General features: G+C 35.0%; 1 protein-coding gene across 1 annotated transcript in view; it reads right to left on the bottom strand.

The window, feature by feature from the left end:
- TMTC2 (transmembrane O-mannosyltransferase targeting cadherins 2) overlaps positions 1 to 18,802 on the bottom strand; it is a 405,001-nt gene that overhangs the window by 168,246 nt on the left and 217,953 nt on the right. Inside the window, exon 4 of the mRNA XM_043561689.1 lies at positions 18,461 to 18,575. Coding sequence (XP_043417624.1) covers positions 18,461 to 18,575 — 115 coding nt within the window. The remainder of the gene's footprint in view (positions 1 to 18,460; positions 18,576 to 18,802) is intronic.

Genomic DNA, 18,802 nt, shown 5'->3' with positions numbered 1-18,802 from the left:
TGTTCCCACAGGCAATCCTAGACACCAATACTACAATGTGTAGTTTCCATTGCTATAAAAGAAATGAGTGTGAAATAGTAAGTGGTTTGAATAAATCTATTCAAAAGCATGCGTTGAGTACCAAGGAGGTGTTGGGACTTCACTCTGCGCTAGAAACAACAACATAAGTGATTTACACCCCCAGCAACCAAGGGGCTTCTCTCGTGAAGTATGGTTCTTTGGTCATTGTGTCCCTGCAATTCATAGGATAAAATTATTCTCTGGGATATCCTGTAGCTTCACGATGACAAAATGCACTACTACATTAAAAGAAGTGAATAATATATCCAAATTTCTAGACCCATGATAGATGTCACTATTTTTTCCCCCTGTGGGGACATCAAAACCCCATACAAATACATAACTTCTTAATACTTCATGCTCTTTGGCCTTTTCTCCCTTCTTGCTGTACTATTCATCAGCATCAATGACATCAAACAACCCCAGTCTTCCTTCCTTCATCTTCGACACAGTTTATGGTTCCTCTTTCTCTACCAAGCTCTTCAAATACTGGTATTCCTCAAGATTTCATCCACAGTCTTTCTTTTCGTTTATCCTTATACATATCACACACACACAAGTTAAAGTTTCAACTTACATACTTACATAATTACAACTCTAAAACCTACAGGCTCTAACTCAGAATTCTCTCATGAGATGTAAAAGCACATTCTAGCTCCTAGGGGATGCCTGATAGTCATCTGAAACTTACTTAGTCACAACTGAATGATTTTTCACCCCAAACATCTTATTAATTTCTCTTCCTAGTATGACTCTTCTTTTCTTGTCTTGTCTTTATTATTTTTTTCTTTTTGTCCAGGCTGAGTGAGGTCTCTCTCTGTCTTCTCATAATAATATCAGCTTATCTCTCAGAAAAGATGCTACTTTATTACTTATTTTTAAGTCCAAACTATAAGCTCCTTGACAGCAGAAACTACACACTCTGTCAGTTTATCCTCACCATTTAATACAACGTGTGTCACTCTGAGGTCACTCAATATTTGTCAAATCAATTAATGAATCCTTATTTCCAACACATGAATTTGCAAATGTGCTCATGTATAAATGTGCAGGTAAATGTCAATGACACCTATTCTGGCGCTTTCCAGGAAGGAGGAACTTCAGCTAGAGTTTCATAACATAGGCTATCTTAGACTAATGTCTAAGAATTAATACATGAATTCATCTAATATTCCTCAGCCGAATGCTTTTATAAACTGAATGTTTCCAACCTGTGGATAGATATGCTCACCAAACTAATTTATGAATCCCATACAAATTTAACTGGACTCTGAGCCTTCTAGTATCTGTAACAATATGGTGGAGGAAATCCCATGAAAACACTAGCACACGGGAACTTTCCTCATCCTTTTTGTGAGTTTTGGTTAGATAAGTAGGGCTCACTGGGACTGCACCAGGCGCTTGAACAGATGATCCAGTTTCTTCCTCAGACCACTTAGCGAAATTTACTGAGTACTACTGAATGCTGTAATATGAGTTTTCAGGTTATATACAATTTATAACTTTAACTAATAATCACATATGATGCTTTACCATAAAACCTACAAACAAAATGTTTCATCTTTTTTTTCTTTTTTTCATTGACTTGATGTGTTTTAATTATAGCTATGCCATAAAATCATTCCTGACTTCCTCTTTTACTATCCTGCAGATGTTTAGGTCTTTATATAGTAATTCTCTTGTCTTAATCTATACTGGCATCTGATAAGACAGATGTAGCCAAAGTCCTTCATTACAGTATATCATGACCAAAACTCAAGAATGGATAGTTTAATGCTAAAATATTGTCAAGAATTTGCATACAAAAATGCATACAGGGTTGGTGAAATCACTGAGCATGGTCAATTTGCCCTTGTACCAAATAATCACTAATTTTCACTTTCAAAAATATTCCAATAAAGGCTACGATTATATTCCTAGATGATCTATTTGTCTTGCAGAAATGGTTAATATTACAGTAAGCCTACACATTAGGACTGAAATTACTAAAAGACAAATTTAAATACTGCATTCCTATTAACAAAAGCCAGTTGGTAAAGGTGCTTATATCTCAAATAGGATTTTATTTTATTTTATTTTATTATTATTTTTTAAGACATAGAGAGAGCAGATGTGTAGGGAGAGGGAGAGAGTGAAGATCTTAAGCAGGCTGCATGCCCATCATGGACCCTGACTCAGGACTCGATCTCACAACACTGAGATCATGACCCGAGCTGAAATCAAGAATCCAATGCTTAAGTGACAGAGCCACCCAGTGGCCCCTCTCAAGTAGAATTTTAAAATGACTCTTAATATTTTCAGCACCATGAAACATCACTGCATTTTAAACAAATCAGAATGTAAGTACACACTTGATTTGCTTTTTTTTTTTTCTAATTAGCAAATGAAAATATCAGGATTTCTTTTGTTGAAATAGCAGAATTTGCTGGTTATTCAGTTAAGTAAGATAGTATCATATTTTCTCTTACTGATTTTGAAAAATAGTTTATTTTCAACATGTCTGTAATAAAGAAAATATTTTCAGAGTTCTGTGGGAGAAAAGGAAAGAAAACTCAAATCTTGACATTAGACGATATATTCCAGATCTCTATCCCACATGAGTATGTACATATACTGTATGCAGTAACAATGGTCTCTGTGAGGGAGTTTTACTACTCTCATGCTTTTTGGACAGTGACTCTTTTCACAGAAATAGATATATAGATACATAGATAAATATAAATTTTAAAAGTTGTGGAGGGGCGCCTGGGTGGCGCAGTCGGTTAAGCGTCCGACTTCAGCCAGGTCACAATCTCGCGGTCCGTGAGTTCGAGCCCCGCGTCGGGCTCTGGGCTGATGGCTCAGAGCCTGGAGCCTGTTTCCAATTCTGTGTCTCCCTCTCTCTCTACCCCTCCCCCGTTCATGCTCTGGCTCTCTCTGTCCCCAAAATAAATAAACGTTGAAAAAAAAATTAAAAAAAAAAAAAAAAAAAAAAAAAAAAGTTGTGGAATACATCAATATGAAGAGTCAGATAAGTGATAGGGGCACTAGTAAAACTAGCTGGGAAAGTGGATCAGCTAGGTACAATGAGCATGACACAGGAGTGTTGTCCAACAAAACTGAACTTAGCTGATTTATTTTCATTCAGCAGTATATTCATTAATCAACTTGCTTATTACTGTATGCATTCATTCGTTGGCTTATTAACTAACATATCAATAGTTTAACTCATTTATTAGCTTATTAATGCAACATATACATAATTTAAAGCCCATATGCCTGTCACTATACTTGGTATCAGGGATAGAATGGTATCTAAGTAACCCCTGACCCTTAAAGAAATTACACTGTAATTACGGGTAACACATCACAAATGTAAATACGGTCCACACTAAAAAGAGCCATGTATTAGTTGCCATGGTGAGATTTGGGAAGGGTACTTATTTTCCAACTCTGAAAATACAAAAGGTATCAAGAAATTTTCCCAGGTAGTGTCACTTATGCTGAGACAGAAATAATATATAGTTTATCAGCCAGGTAAAAAGAATGGAAAGTAGGAGGTAAAGAAGTCAGAAGGGGAGAAACGGTAAAAATGTTATATGGAAAAAGAAATAGTATGCAAGAAGGCTCTTAGCAACAAAAACAAACAAACAAACAAACAAACAAAAACACATATATATATCAATTGATATATATATCAATCAATCACATATTTGGGAAAATGCAAGAAAGAACCTTCAACTAAAATTAAGATATATGATTAAGCTAAAATAAGAAAAACTTGGAATCAGGCATATTTAGAAAAAAATAAAATGTAAATAATCAGAACAATCAATTTAAAATGTAATGAAGGGGAAAAATTTAATTCACATTAACAAAAATAAGTTTTAATAATATTAAGGAATATATATTATAAATATGTATATATATATATAGAAATATAAATTGGGAAGGCAGAAGTAAAACTTTTATTATTTGCAGATGACATGATACTATATATAGAAAATCATAAAGACTCCACCAAGAAACTATTAGATCTGATAAATGAATCCAATAAAGTTGTAGGACACACAATTAATATACATATATCTGTTGCATTTCTATACAACAATGAGTAGCAGAATACCATTTATAATTGCACTCAAAAGGTAAGATATCTAGAAATAAACTTAACAAAGTAGGTGAAAGATCTGTACTCCAAAAACTAGAAAACATTAATGAAAGAAAGCAAAGGTGACACCAACAAATGGAAAGATATTCCATGTTCATGGGTTGGAAGAATCAATACTGTCAAAAATGTCCATACAACCCAAAGCAACTTACACATTTAATGCAATTGCTATCAAAATGCCAACAACATTTTTCATAGAACTAGAACAGATAATCCTAAAATTTGTATGGAGCCACAAAAGACTCTGGATCAATATTGAAAAAGAAGAAGCTGGAGGTATCATAACCCCAGATTTCAAGATATATTAAAAGTTACAGTAATCAAACCAGTATGGTACTAGACAAAAATGGACGCACAGCTCAGGGGAACAGAATGGAGTCCAGAAGTAAATCCACACTGCCATGAAGGCCAATCAATCTACAACAAAGAAGTCAAGACTATCTAACGGGAAAAAGTCTCTTCCACAAATGATGTTGGGAAAACTGGACAGCTACATGTGGAAGAATGAAACTGGAGCACTTTCTAATGCCATACACAAAAATAAACTCAAAATGGATTAAGGACCTAAATATGAGACCTGAAACCATAAAAGTCCTAGAAGAAAACACAGGCAGCAATTTCTTTTGACATCAACTGGAGAAACATTTTTCTAGCTACATCTCCTATGGCAAGGCAAACAAAAGTATTTTAAACTATTGAGACCATACCAAAATAAAAAGCTTTTGCACAGAAAAGGAAACCATGAACAAAACAAAAAGGTAACTGACTTAATGGGAGAAGATACTTACAAATGAAATATCTGATATGGGGCTAATATCCAAAAGAGATAAAGAACTTATACAATTCAACAACAAAAATCCACAAATATTCCAAGTAAAAAACAGGGAGAGGATCTGAATAGACATTGTTCCAAAGACATGCAAATGGCCAACAGACACACGAAAAGATGGTCAACATCACTCAAAACCACAATGAGATATTCCCTTACACCTGTCAGATGTATAAAAATCAACAACACAAGAAATAACAAGTGTTGGTGAGCATGTGGAGAAAAAGGGGTCCTTGTATACTGTTGATGGGAATGCAAATCGGAGCGGCCACTGTGGGAAACAGTATGGACATTTCTCAAAAAATTAAAAATAGAATTACCATATGATGCAGTAATTCCATTATTGGGTATCTACCCAAAGAAAATGAAAACACTAATTCAAAAAGATATATGCACTCTTATGTTTACTGAGACATTATAGCCAAGATATGGGTTCAACCCAAGTGTCACTAACAGATGAACAGATAAAGAAGATGTAGTACATAGATACAATGGAATATGACTCAGCCATAAAAAAGAATGAAATCTTGCCATTTGCAACAACATGGATGGACCTGTTAAATAAAATAATTCAGGGAAACACAAATCCCATATGATTTCACTAATGCATGGAATTCAAGAACAAAACAAAGGAAAAGTTTTTTTTTTAAAGGAGACAAAAACAAACAAACAAAAAAACAAAAAAGAATTGAAAAAACCAAAAGGCTCTTAAATACAGACAAGGAACAGATTGTTGCCAGAGAGGAGGTGGGTATGGTAAAATAAAGGAGCGAAATAAAGTACAGAATGGGTGAAATGAAGGAGATTAAGAGTACACTTATCTCAATCAGACAACACAAAGAAATGAAAGGCATCCAAATCAGCCAGGAGGAGGTCAAACTTTCACTCTGCACAGATGACATGATACTCTATATGGAAAACCAAAACATTCCACCAAAACACTGCTAGAATTGATTCATGAATTCAGCAAAGTTGCAGGATATAAAATCAATGCACAGAAATCAGTTGCATTCCTACACAGCAACAATGAAGCAACAGAAAGAGAAATCAAAGAATCAATCCCATTTACAATTGCACAAAAAACCATAAAATACCTACGAATAAATCTAACCAAAGAGGTGAAAAAAATCTATACACTGAAAACTATAGAAAGCTTATGAAAGAAATTGAAGAAGACACAAAAAAATGGAAAAAGATTCCATGCTCCTGGATAGGAAGAACAAATATTGTTAAAATGTCAATACTACCCAAAGTAATCAACATATTCAGAGCAATCCCTATCAAAATAACACCAGCATTCTTCACAGAGCTAGAACATATAATCCTAAAATTTGTATGGAACCAGAAAATACCCCAAATAGCCAAAGCGATCTTGAAAAAGAAAACCAAAGCAGAAAGCATCACAATCCCAGACTTCAAGCTATACTACAAAACTGTAATCATCAAGACGGTATGGTACTGGCACAAGAACAGACACTCAGATCAATGGAACAGAATAGAGAACCCAGAAATGGACCCACAAACGTATGGCCAACTAATCTTTGACAAAGCAGAAAAGAATATCCAATGGAATAAAGACAGTCTCTTCAGCAAGTGGTGCTGGGAAAACTGGACAGTGATATGCAGAAGAATGAACCTGGACCACTTTCTTACACCATACACAAAAATAAACTCAAAATGGATGAATGACCTCAATGTAAGACAGGAAGCCATCAAAATCAGCAAGGAGAAAGCAGGCAAAAACCTCTTTGATCTTGTCTGCAGCAACTTCTTACTCAACACATCTCCAGAGGCAAGGGAAACAAAAGCCAAAATAAACTACTGGGACCTCATCAAAATAAAAAGCTTCTGCACAGTGAAGGAAACAATCAGAAAAACTAAAAGGCAACTGACAGAATGGGAGAAGATATTTGCAAATGACATATCAGATAAAGGGTTAGTATCCAAAGTCTATAAAGAACTTATCAAACTCAACACCCAAAAAACAAATAATCCAGTGAAGAAATGGGCAAAAGACATGAATAGACACTTCCCCAAAGAAGACATCCAGATTACCAACCAGCACATGAAAAAATGCTTAACATCACTCATAATCTGGGAAATACAAATCAAAACCACAATGAGATACCACCTTACACTTGTCAGAATGGCTAACATTAACAACTCAGGCAACAAATGTTGGCGAGGATGTGGAGAAAGAGGATCTCTTTTGCATTGTTGGTGGCAATGCAAGCTGGTGCGGCCACTCTGGAAAACAGTATGGAGGTTCCTCATAAAACTAAAAATAGAACTACTCTACGACCCAGCAATTGCACTACTAGGCATTTATCCAAGGGATACAGGTGTGCTGTTTCGAAGGGACACATGCACCCCCTTGTTTATAGCAGCAATATCAACCATAGCCAAAGTATGGAGAGTCCAAATGTCCATCGATGGATGAATGGATAAAGAAGATGTGGTATATATACACAATGGAGTATTACTCGGCAATCAAAAAGAATGAAATCTTGCCATCTGCAACTACGTGGATGGAACTGGAGGGTATTATGCTAAGTGAAATCAGTCAGTCAGAGAAAGACAAATATCATAAGACTTCACTCATATGAGGACTTTAAGAGACAAAACAGATGAATATAAGGGAAGGGAAACAAAAATAATATAATAACAGGGAGGGGGACAAAACAAAAGAGACTCATAAATATGGAGAACAAACTGAGGGTTACAGGAGGGGGTGTTGGAGGGGGGATGGGCTAAATGGGTAAGGACCACTAAGGAATCTACTCCTGAAATCATTGTTGCACTATAGGCTAACTAATTTGGGTATAAATTTTAAAAAATAGAAAAATAAAAAGTAAAATATAAAACAAAACAAAACAAAAAGAGTACACTTGATTTGAGGGGCACTGATTAATGTTCAATTGATTAATTAATGTTGAATTAATTAATGTTAATTGATTAACAGAATTGTTGAATCATTATATTGTACTCCTGAAACTAATATAACACTGTATGTTAACTATACTTGAATAATAAAAAAAAAAAAAGAAGTAAACACATTTGCAGTATTAAGAAAAAAATCAAGAAAAAATCAACTTCAAATAACGGAGACCTTTGTGAAAAAAATATAAAATGTTAATAAAGGGAAAATTTTAAATTGTAGTAAGTGTAGCAACATATGCATCTGGAAGGGAAACTTTAAAGTGTGACAATATTAGTCCTCCTCACTTTGATATATAGTTAGTGCATAACCAGTCAAAGCCCAACTAGACTTACTTTATTTACTTATTATTTATTTATTCATTTATTTATTTAAGAGAGAGAGAGTGCACACAGAGGAGGGACCAAGGGAGAGAGAATTCCAAGGAGACTCCCTGAGCTAGATGTGGGGCTAGATCTTATGACCCTGAGACCATGATCTGAGCTCAAGAGTCAGATGCTCAACCAACTGAGCTACACAACCACCCCGCTACTCAACTTCTAATGCAATTTAACAAGGCTATGATCACATCCACATTAAACAGAAAATACACAAGAATAATCAAGAAGTGTTAGAATATGAAAAACAAGAATGGAACATCTGCCTCTTAAATATGAAATTTAGTATAAGTTATAGCAAATAAAAGTTTGTTTTTGCTGTGGGTTGCCACAAGACCCGAATAAAGTCCACAACAATGATTCTAGGTTGTCACAGGAATTTAGTCTACGTGAAAACTCCTAAGTTATTAGGGTGATATTAATATTCATTAGAAAAAAATTATGCCTTAATACAAAAATAGTATGTCCTGGGTAGACTAAGGACCCACCCCCCAAAAATAATTCTAAATATATTTTAAAAATATACAATTGTTTGAATATTAGCCTGTGAATGGTCTTCATAGAGACATATGTATATATGTACATATCTATGTGTATATATGCATATGTGTATAAATTCAAGTTATGTACAATAAACACTATAAGAAAAGTTAAAAGACAAGTAAAAACTAGGAGAAAATAATTTGCAAAACTGATTTTTGTGTATACGCATATAAGTGCATGGGGGCATGTTATTTTAAACCCCGCAAAACAAGAAAAAAATGTCACTTATAAAACTAGGCAAGAAATATGAACAATTAGCTCCTAGTAAAATTACAAAGAACCAAAAAAAAAATTGTTTACCTCCATCTGTTAATTAGAGAGATGAAGAATGAAGCAGCATAGTTTTTAAACCATCCTATTGGATATGCCAGTAAAAACTATTCAGTGTAAACCAAAATGGAGAGGGTCGTGCACGTTTTGACATATCTGCACACACACAGATTTAAAAATCAGTGGTGACACATATATGCAGGAGAAAAGTATTAAAATATGTATGCATAACTGCATGTATAAATGCACGTATACATACTTGTGAAAATCTGAGGAGATATATCGTAGGGTAGGCAAAAGGGGGTTAAGAAATGCAATAATTAGGGGTGCCTGCGTGGCTCAGTCGGTTAGGCTTCCAACTCTTGTTTTTGACTCAGGTCATGGTCTCACAGTTCGTGCATTCAGGCCCTGCATCAGGCTGCATGCTGGCAGTGGGGAGTCTGCTTGGGATTCTCTCTCTATACTTTCTCTCTGCCCCTCCCCCACTCACGTGCTCTTTCTCCATCTCTCAAAAATAAATAAACTTAAAAAAAAAAGAAATGCAATAATTAGAAACTTTTATGTTTTACTCTATTTTCTTCAGTACTATTTCAGTGTTTTACAACAAGATTATATTTGTGTATTGATTGGTGAAAATTATCAATTAAAACAAAGTATGTAATAAGTGGTAGGCCTTGCTTTTGCCATAAGAACAAGTAGGTACTGGTAGTCTGTCCCACCTCATTGCAGGAATCAGTCAAGAGCCAAATGAATTGTGTATCCAGAGTCCTAGTGTCCTCAAGCCAATGGAATTTTACCAAAAATCTCTCAATTACGTTTACTTCACACACGACAAGCACCTCCAGGCACTCCTGATTGATAGTGTCTCCTGAATTCTCTATTTTAGGAGACCAGCCTGCTTACCTAGTATCCCCAGGACACCTCCCTCCATCCTTAACACACACACACCCACACACATCCATGGAACTTGGCAGGAAACCCTGTCCTGAACTCTAGCCATTTGGCCAAAGCTTCCTTTCCCCTTATTTCCACCAGTCTTCATTCTTCCCTGGGCTTCTCATACCTTGTTGGGCCATGGAGCTTAAGAATGGCTCAGCTCCATGTCAGATAGTCACATCACTTCTATTCTATAATCTCTGATTTTTCTTACCTCTCAAGGGTCCTCAAAACCTGCCCCTAAATGAACAAATGAACATCTCACTAGAAGCAGACCTGTGACAACTCTGTACCCACATTTCTCTCACTGCTATAGCCTCTTAAATTACTTCCTCCTAAAGGTTCTTTACAGTGTGAGATACATAAACCCACTTAAATTCTATGCAAAGATTTGGCTTCATCAAGAAGTCTTTCACTTGATCTGCTCCTCCATGAAAAACTACTGTCTGGTCTCTCTCAAACTGAAGCTTTCAATAGGCAGTTGTTATTGGTTGAATTATGTCTCTCCCCCCCCAAAAAATATGTTGAAGTCCTAACCTCCAACACCTCAGAATATGACCTTATTTGGAGACAGGGACACTGCAGAGGTAACTTGTTAATTTAACAAGTTTGGGCCCCGAATCCAATATGACTGGTAACCTTACTAGAGAGTACACAGGGAGAAGGTCATGTGATGACAAACACAGAGACTAGAGGTCTGCAGATGCAAGCCAAGAAACTCCCAAGCATGCCAGCAAGCCATAAGAGAGAAGTAAGGAAGGACTCCCCTACAGGTTTCAGGGGGAAATCGTCCTGTGGATACCTTGATTTCAGACTGCTAGCCTCCAGAACTGTGATAAAATCAATTTCTATTGTTTTTAGCTACCCAGTTTGTGGTGCTTTGTTATAGCAGCCCTAAGAAACTAATACACAATGGGACACCTGGGTGGCTCAGTCGGTTGAGCATCTGACTTTGGCTCAGGTCATGATATCCCGGTTTGTGAGTTTGTGAGTTTGTGAGTTTGAGCCCCATGTCGAGTTTGTGAGTTTGTGAGTTTGAGCCCATGTCGGGCTCTGTGCTGACAGCTCAGAGCCTGGAGCCTGCTTCAGATTCTGTGTCTCCCTCCCTCTTTCTCTGTGCCTCCTGCACTCATGCTCTGTCTCTGTCTCTGTCTCTCTCTCTCTTTCAATAATATAATAAATAAATGTTTAAAAATTTGTTTTAAATAAAAAAAGAAACTAATACAGAAACCAATTGAATGTAAATGTGTTTGCTTCTGAAATTGCAAGAAAATGCAACTCCAGACATCTAATTCAAGAAGGTTCCTTGTAACCTGGAATCATTTCATGATAATGATTAAAAAACACTTATACAATTCCAAGAATGTGATTTATCTAATACCCATTACTAATCTTATCACATATTGATAAACGGGATCTTCCTTGCTCTGATATTGATTTCATAATTCATTTATAAAATCAACAAGTACAGGGGCGCCTGGGTGGCTCAGTCGGTTAAGCATCCGACTTCGCTCAGGTCATGATCTCACGGTCTGTGGGTTCAAGCCCTGCGTCGGGCTCTGTGCTGACAGCTCAGAGCCTGGAGCCCATTTCAGATTCTGTGTCTCCCTCTCTCTGCCCCTCCCCTGTTCATGCTCTGTCTCTCTCTGTCTCAAAAATAAATAAACATTAAAAAAAAAATTAAAATCAACAAGTACAATTAGAACTGTGTAAGAAGAGATACAATGATCAATAAGAAATTGCCACTATTTCAAGAAACTGAATGTAAATGGAAATGACTGCTGTACTTTAATATTAAATATGGTGTTGCTATTAACTTTAGACCAATATTCTTTATATAACAGAAGTATGTCTTTATTCCTAGTTTATTATAAGTCTGACTAAGTTTGTTTATTATTTATGAAACACATGTTGACCAAAAACCTTCCTGGAATTTCTAGAGATGATCATAATTTTTTCCTCTTCTGAATTTTTAAATTGAAAGAGTATAATAATTGAATTGTAATATGGAACATGCCATTATAAATCTTAGAATAAACCCCACCTGATAGTGATGTTTTAATCTTTAATATGCTACTACATTCACTCTATTAATCTTAGGGTATGTCTACATTTATATTCATAAGTATAACTGGTAGTCCTGTTATTTTGTTGTTTGTTTGCTTTTGGTGTGTGGGTTTGTTTTTTGTTTTTTGGGGGGTTTTGATGTTTGCTGTTGTTATTATTTTCATTATTCTCCTTTGTTTTTTGGTGTTAAATATAGTCAGACCTTTTGCCATCAGTTTATATAGCTTCACAAAAATAAATGAGAAGTGTAACTGGTACAAGAAATAACTTCATTGATTGACGATTTGATAGTACACATTTGTCAAATGCCTTAACTTTGTTCCTTTGGAGAAAACTCTTTCATATGGCTTTTAAATTTTTTTAAGGTTTTTGATTCCAACTGCCTACTTCTTGGGTTAATATCGATCATTTGTATTTTTGCAAAAAAGCATTCATGTCACTAATATTTTCATATATATATAACGAATGTTTTGTTATTTTAAGCTTCCATACATCTGGTTGTAGCCTCTTTCTCATTCTCTTTTATATACTTGAGATTTTCTATTTGGTCATATACTATGCTTGCCCCAAACTGTTGATCTTTTAAAGAACATTCTCTTACACTTACTCATTACTTCCCAATGTTTCACCATAGTCTCCTTCATTAACATTTTCTTTTTATTTCCTTAAATTATTTTATTGCTCCTCTCCTGGCTTCTCATATTAGATGATTACTTAGGTTCTTACAACATAGAATAAAACTGGCAACTAACTTATGGTGGCAAAATCTATTATCCACAGAAATGATCCCCTCTGTTATGTAAGATAATCAAGAATTGATTAAATCACATTAAATTTATTATCTGCACCCTGAAATTTAATACCTAATGAAATATTCAATGTTCTATTGAATTGCTTGTTTAAATATCATTTGGAACAGACTGCTAGGGCAAATCTATAACAACAATGAAAGAACAATGAGTATTTTTCAGGCTAGAAATCAATTATATTTCAGAGACAGTGAGTAGTGCTGCTAGAAGGTTGAAAGTCGACTATATATTTATAAAATTTGACAGTATAAATCATTGAGCAATGGTCTATCTGCTTTATCCCTGAAATTTATTAGACATGAAAAGAGAAACCAACATCATAATACAGATCTGTTACACTGGTCTTAAAATTACTTGTGTGAAGTAATGGATTTTAATAAATAGAGCAATATGAATAAAAGGCTGAATATAAGGCTATGCTTTCAATGCACCACATCTGTCACTCTTAAGAGTAGAATGGGGGTCTGGTGAAATGGGTGAAGGGGGTCAAAAGGTACAAACTTCTGCTTATAAAATATATTTGTCATGGGGATCCATTGTACAGCATGGTCACTATAGCTAATAACAATGTGTTACATATTTGAAAGTTGCAAAGAGAAATTTTCTAAGTAGAAGCTCACATCACAAGAAAAAAAAAGTGTAACTATGTTTAGTGACAGCTAACTAGTCTTATTTGCTAAGTAGAAGCTCTCATCACAAGACAAAAAAAAATTGTGAACATGTTTAGTGACAGCTAACTAGTCTTATTTGCTAAGTAGAAGCTCTCGTCACAAACAAAAAAAAAATTGTGAACATGTTTAGTGACAGCTAACTAGTCTTATTGTTAGTTGGTTCAATACATACACATATTGAATCATGAGGTACACCTGAAACTAATGTTATATTTAAATTACATCTCAATTTTTTAAAGTAGAATTATGTACTGTTTCAAATTTCACATTACATGCTTATTATCTGTAAGCATGGACTGAAGTGATATCAAAACCTTACAATTAATGGATTTAGGCAATTTAAAACAATTTCTGCAGTAGTTTCTTCTTGAAAGCAACTTTTAGCTCAGTTGTGCGAACTCACGATCCTTCTAACAAAATTCTACAGTAAAAGTTCAGTAAACTTAGTAACTGTCATTAAAAAATAATAATAACTGATACTCTCTATTAGATGTAATTACAGTTGTGTAGGGGTGCCTGGGTGGCTCAGTTGGTTAGGCGTCCGACTTCAGCTCAGGTCATGATCTTATGATTTGTGGGTTCGAGCCCACGTTGGGTTCTGTGCTGACAGCTCAGAGCCTGGAGCCTGCTTTGGATTCTGTGTCTCCCTGAATCTCTGCCCCTCCCCTGCTTGCGCTCTGTCTCTGTCTCTCTGTCTCTCTCTCTTAAACGTTAAAAAAAATTTTTTTTAAAGACGTAATTACAAGTATTTTATTTATATATGTAAAAGTAGTTAGAATTAAGTTTTTTCTTCTAGGTTTATGAGAAATATACTGAGGTTATTTTTTTTTTTCCCACATCCTTGGTTTATCTCTGCCAGCTTGAGAAGAAATACTATGACTGCATGGGTATAGAGTCAGAACATCTTGAGTTCAAATACTGGCTTTTCTTTTATTTGTGTAACCAACACAAATTATCTGAGTTTCATTTTCTTCATTTTGTAGGCCTCATTTGAAGACAAGCTGTTATAACATATGTAAAGAACTAAGAGTGCTTGGCACATAGAAGTAATTCAGGTAATTATTAACAGAGAAAAAAATTAAAATTATTCCATCATTTTATAAATAGGCAATTGAACTTTACACATGCACCTCTCAGATATAACTTGATATTAATGCTACAGAAAAACATCCTCAAAGTTTTAAAATCTTTTAATGCAATGTTCCCTAAACTTCAGCTATAACCACCTATCATTTGTATCATTACTTACTTGATGTTTTTCCAAATCATCTTTTCTTCCTTCTATCCCCACCTAGAACATTTAGATGAGCTAGTTATATCTTTAAACTATAAACAGAAAAATAAAATTATAGGGATTAAAGATTATCTCTGACCTCCTAGAATCATCTTGTATCTGGCCAGTGGTGGTGGACCTCACTTTGGTAATCAGTGTTCTGAAGTTACATAATAATGTATGTCTACAGATCATTTTCCTAATAAAAATTCCTAACACCATGCAGTTTTTTCAGTAGTTTCCAAAGCAGGTAGATTTATAAACATTGAAGGTGTTAAAAAGAAGAAAGAAAGAAAAAGAAAGAAAGAAAGAAAGAAAGAAAGAAAGAAAGAAGAAAAGAAAAAAAAAAGAAAGAAAAAAAATAAATAAATCTAGGTTACTGATTAAAAGTTAAGTACAGGACCTAACAGGAGCTTACATGATTCTCAAAAGCTTCTAAAATTAATTAATAAAAATGGGCATTTCATGCCAACGATATACTAGGTTCATTATTTCAGGCTTTGGTCATATACATCTTTAAGAGATATAACTGTAACTGAGGATATGAAATGTGATTAATAACTGCTACTACCACGAAGGAGTGATATAGGTTACGTTAACTGATAAAACTGAGCAAAGCACATTTCTTTTCTTTCAAAACTGAAACAGAACAAGAAGAAATTTCTGTATATCAGAGAAAATTACGGAATAGCATATATACCTTAAAAGAAAAACTGTATTGTCAAATAGTCTCTAAATGGTCAATGAGAAAACTTGGCTTTTTTTCCAAACTATGTAAATAAACAGAAAAAACAAAACCAGAAACAAAAGTTTGCTCGTAAGGACATATAATACCAGACACATTTATAATATTATAGGTGGTAAGATATTTATCTTGGTGCATTTTATTAATGATTGATCAAAAATCAATGGGTAGCTCAGTCAGTTAAGTGTCCTACTCGTGGTTTTGGCTCAGGTCATGATCTCACGATTTGTGAGATTAAGCCCCACATCAGGCTCTGAGCTGACATCGTGGAGCCTGATTGGGATTCTCTCTTTCCCTCTCTCTCTGCCCCTCCCCCACTTGCACTCTCTCTCAAAATAAATTTATAAGTTTTTTTAAATAAAAAAATAAAAATAAATCAATGAAGAATTCACTTCTTTTGAAATATAGTTATTTAGTATCAGAATTCTATCAAACACGTGGGCTTTATAATCCAATACTTTAAAATGATTGGTAACATTTCTTATGGAATTTAAGCCTCCCCATTTGACCTAACAGTTAAGTGTAGTTTAAAAAACCTGCCATGTTAATAAAAAATATTTTGGAACTATATATGGCATTTATGCTACAACTCACTTATAAATAAGGGGGGAAAAAAACGTTTTGTTAATAACCACTTTTCCAGCAAGGATTTTTCATTTGGATTTGGGAGGTCCATCCATTCTGTAATAGTTCAAATATACAGCCACAGAGGAAGTTACAAGATGCAGGTTTTAAATTACATGTAAAGGGTATTTGTCTAATTGAATAAATTTCTCTTCTCAGCAAAGAGTAAGCCTAGATAGATACATTTCCTTCTTCTTTCAAGCCATGCCAGATACCACCAGGAGGTAGGTAACCTGAAACTACTGGCTGTAGGTTCTTTAAGAAAAAGAAAGACAAGCTCAGTGAAGAGGTTCTGGTTGTTCAGTTTACTCTGTCCTCTGAAAATCTGTGGGGAATGGGCACCAGAAGAAAACTGGATCCCTTATTACAAGACAAGGGGTCCCTGTGACAAAGTTACTTTCAGATGCAAAAAAAAAAAAAAAAACAACCCAAAAAACATTGGTATACATGTATTAAACTGATAAGGTTCTTTTTTCATGAAATAAAAATACTGCTAATCACTAATAAAGTAACATCACATAATTTAGATGAGGTGGACATGGGGAAAGCCTTTGTAGGCGTATCTAGGTATACTCATTCAAGTAAAAAAAAAAAAAGATGGAAATACGTATTTCATGAAAAATTACAGTAATATACAGGGTGAAGCAAGAAACAGTAGAAAGTAAGTATCAGGGAGAGTACAAACTAGAGAGGGTGTGTCCCATCTAAATGCATTCCAGGTAAAAACAGAAAACTGAACACTATTCACGTCAACAAAAAACACATGCTGGCCTAATTTAGACCATAGGCCAGGAGGCTGAGATCCTGGTGTTAAAGTCTGGGAGTTTGAATACAAGGTAAATGTAGGAACAGGAAGTTAAACCTAGCTCACCTTGTCTACTTTTTCTTAAAACTCTAGATTTTTTTTTGTTTATTTTTATTCATTTTCTATTTTTTCTGTCCACTTAGATTTAGCCAGTACGAAAGATTTAGATATAACCAAAATATAAACACATACTAAAAATTAAGTTGCCAAGTTAGTTTGATGCTATCAGTATTACTTCATCCATTAAAGATAAGCAGTAGACATCTTACTATGTCTGGTCCCTTCCTACAGGGACTTGGTCCTCCTCCCAACCATTCTAAGCATGGAGGCCCTGCCAAAGGAGGTGTCCTACTGCCCCTGCCACTCTGCCCCATGGTTCACTCAAGAGAGGACACACGACCCCAGAAGGGTCACTCAAAGATCTCTACCAGGATTAACAGAGACACCAAGGCAACCCCTTCTGAGATTGAAAAGGGTCATGACATTATGTCTATAAAGGTGTACAAGTTGTCTTTGCAACTGACAGAGCCCCACAGGGAGAGGAATGAACCCAAAGGAAACTGGATACAGAAAATGGAGACAAATTTCTGAAAGGTAAAGCACCTGGATCTAATTGTGCCTACGTTTAATCAACTCCAGAAATTTTCAATTATAGGAATTAATAAATTCTCTTTTGTGTTTAAGCAAATTTAGACCAAGTTTCTATTACTTGCAAACAAAAACGTGTCATAAATGTAAGAGACAAAGAAGGTATTTGGGTTTTGCATGTATCCATTAATATCTTACTGCATCCTCTTTCCAGGGAAAAACAGCAAATTTTTCCCCAAGGGATTTTTCTAACCTGACATAGACAGATACTCTGACTTAATTACCAGTACCTTTGCAGGGGGAGGGCTGTTAAACCACATTTTCTTATTTGACAACTCCCCAGATTTGCTACACATTCTATACATACTTTGATACAAACAATTCTTTGATAATAATGAAAATATTGATTATATGAAGTATCATACATAGCAACCTTATTTCCTGATCCCAACTAAGTGTTAATGGAACAAACTTCAAACAAACAAACAAAACTGAAAGCATTTAAACCAATTTTTAGGTTATATATGAAGTACCATAGTACTTCAAGAAAATTCAACCATACTACATCAATAGACACGAATATTTGGGCCAGTGCATAGGCCCAAAACAAAGAAATCACAAATACTAAGCACCTACTAGTCTCACAGGCATGATTAATGAAAAGACCGTTTCAGAAAAACAGCTATCATCATTTCCATTTCCAGCAGTTAAATCAATAGTCTCTCACCACAGGTTTCAAAGATGAAGCAAACCAGAGAAAGTAATGCATACTCACAAATTATAAAGCATGTCAGCCATGTTGCTACGGTAGTACAAAGCATTTCTATAGGCGCTTTCAGCTTCAGAAATTTTGCTCTGACTCTTCAGAACATTTCCAAGGTTACCCCATGCTGCCAAGAAGAGAAAGAAGTATTCAGGCTGAGCGTCAATCCAATTATACATGACATAATATCAGGGCGTCAGGAAGTACCACAGGGAGAGAAAACCTCCATAAAGCATTCTTAAGAAGGAAAAATTTATTTCCTTTATAATCCAACATTTCATCAAACCAGGAGATTAAATACAATCGAAGTCTTAAAAAAATTAAAGTAATTATTATGTCTCAAAGCTGATATAC

Source organism: Prionailurus bengalensis, chromosome B4 (genome assembly GCF_016509475.1).
Source record: "Prionailurus bengalensis isolate Pbe53 chromosome B4, Fcat_Pben_1.1_paternal_pri, whole genome shotgun sequence".
NCBI classification, from domain to species: domain Eukaryota; kingdom Metazoa; phylum Chordata; class Mammalia; order Carnivora; family Felidae; genus Prionailurus; species Prionailurus bengalensis.
This window is presented reverse-complemented; position numbering and strand designations above follow the sequence as displayed.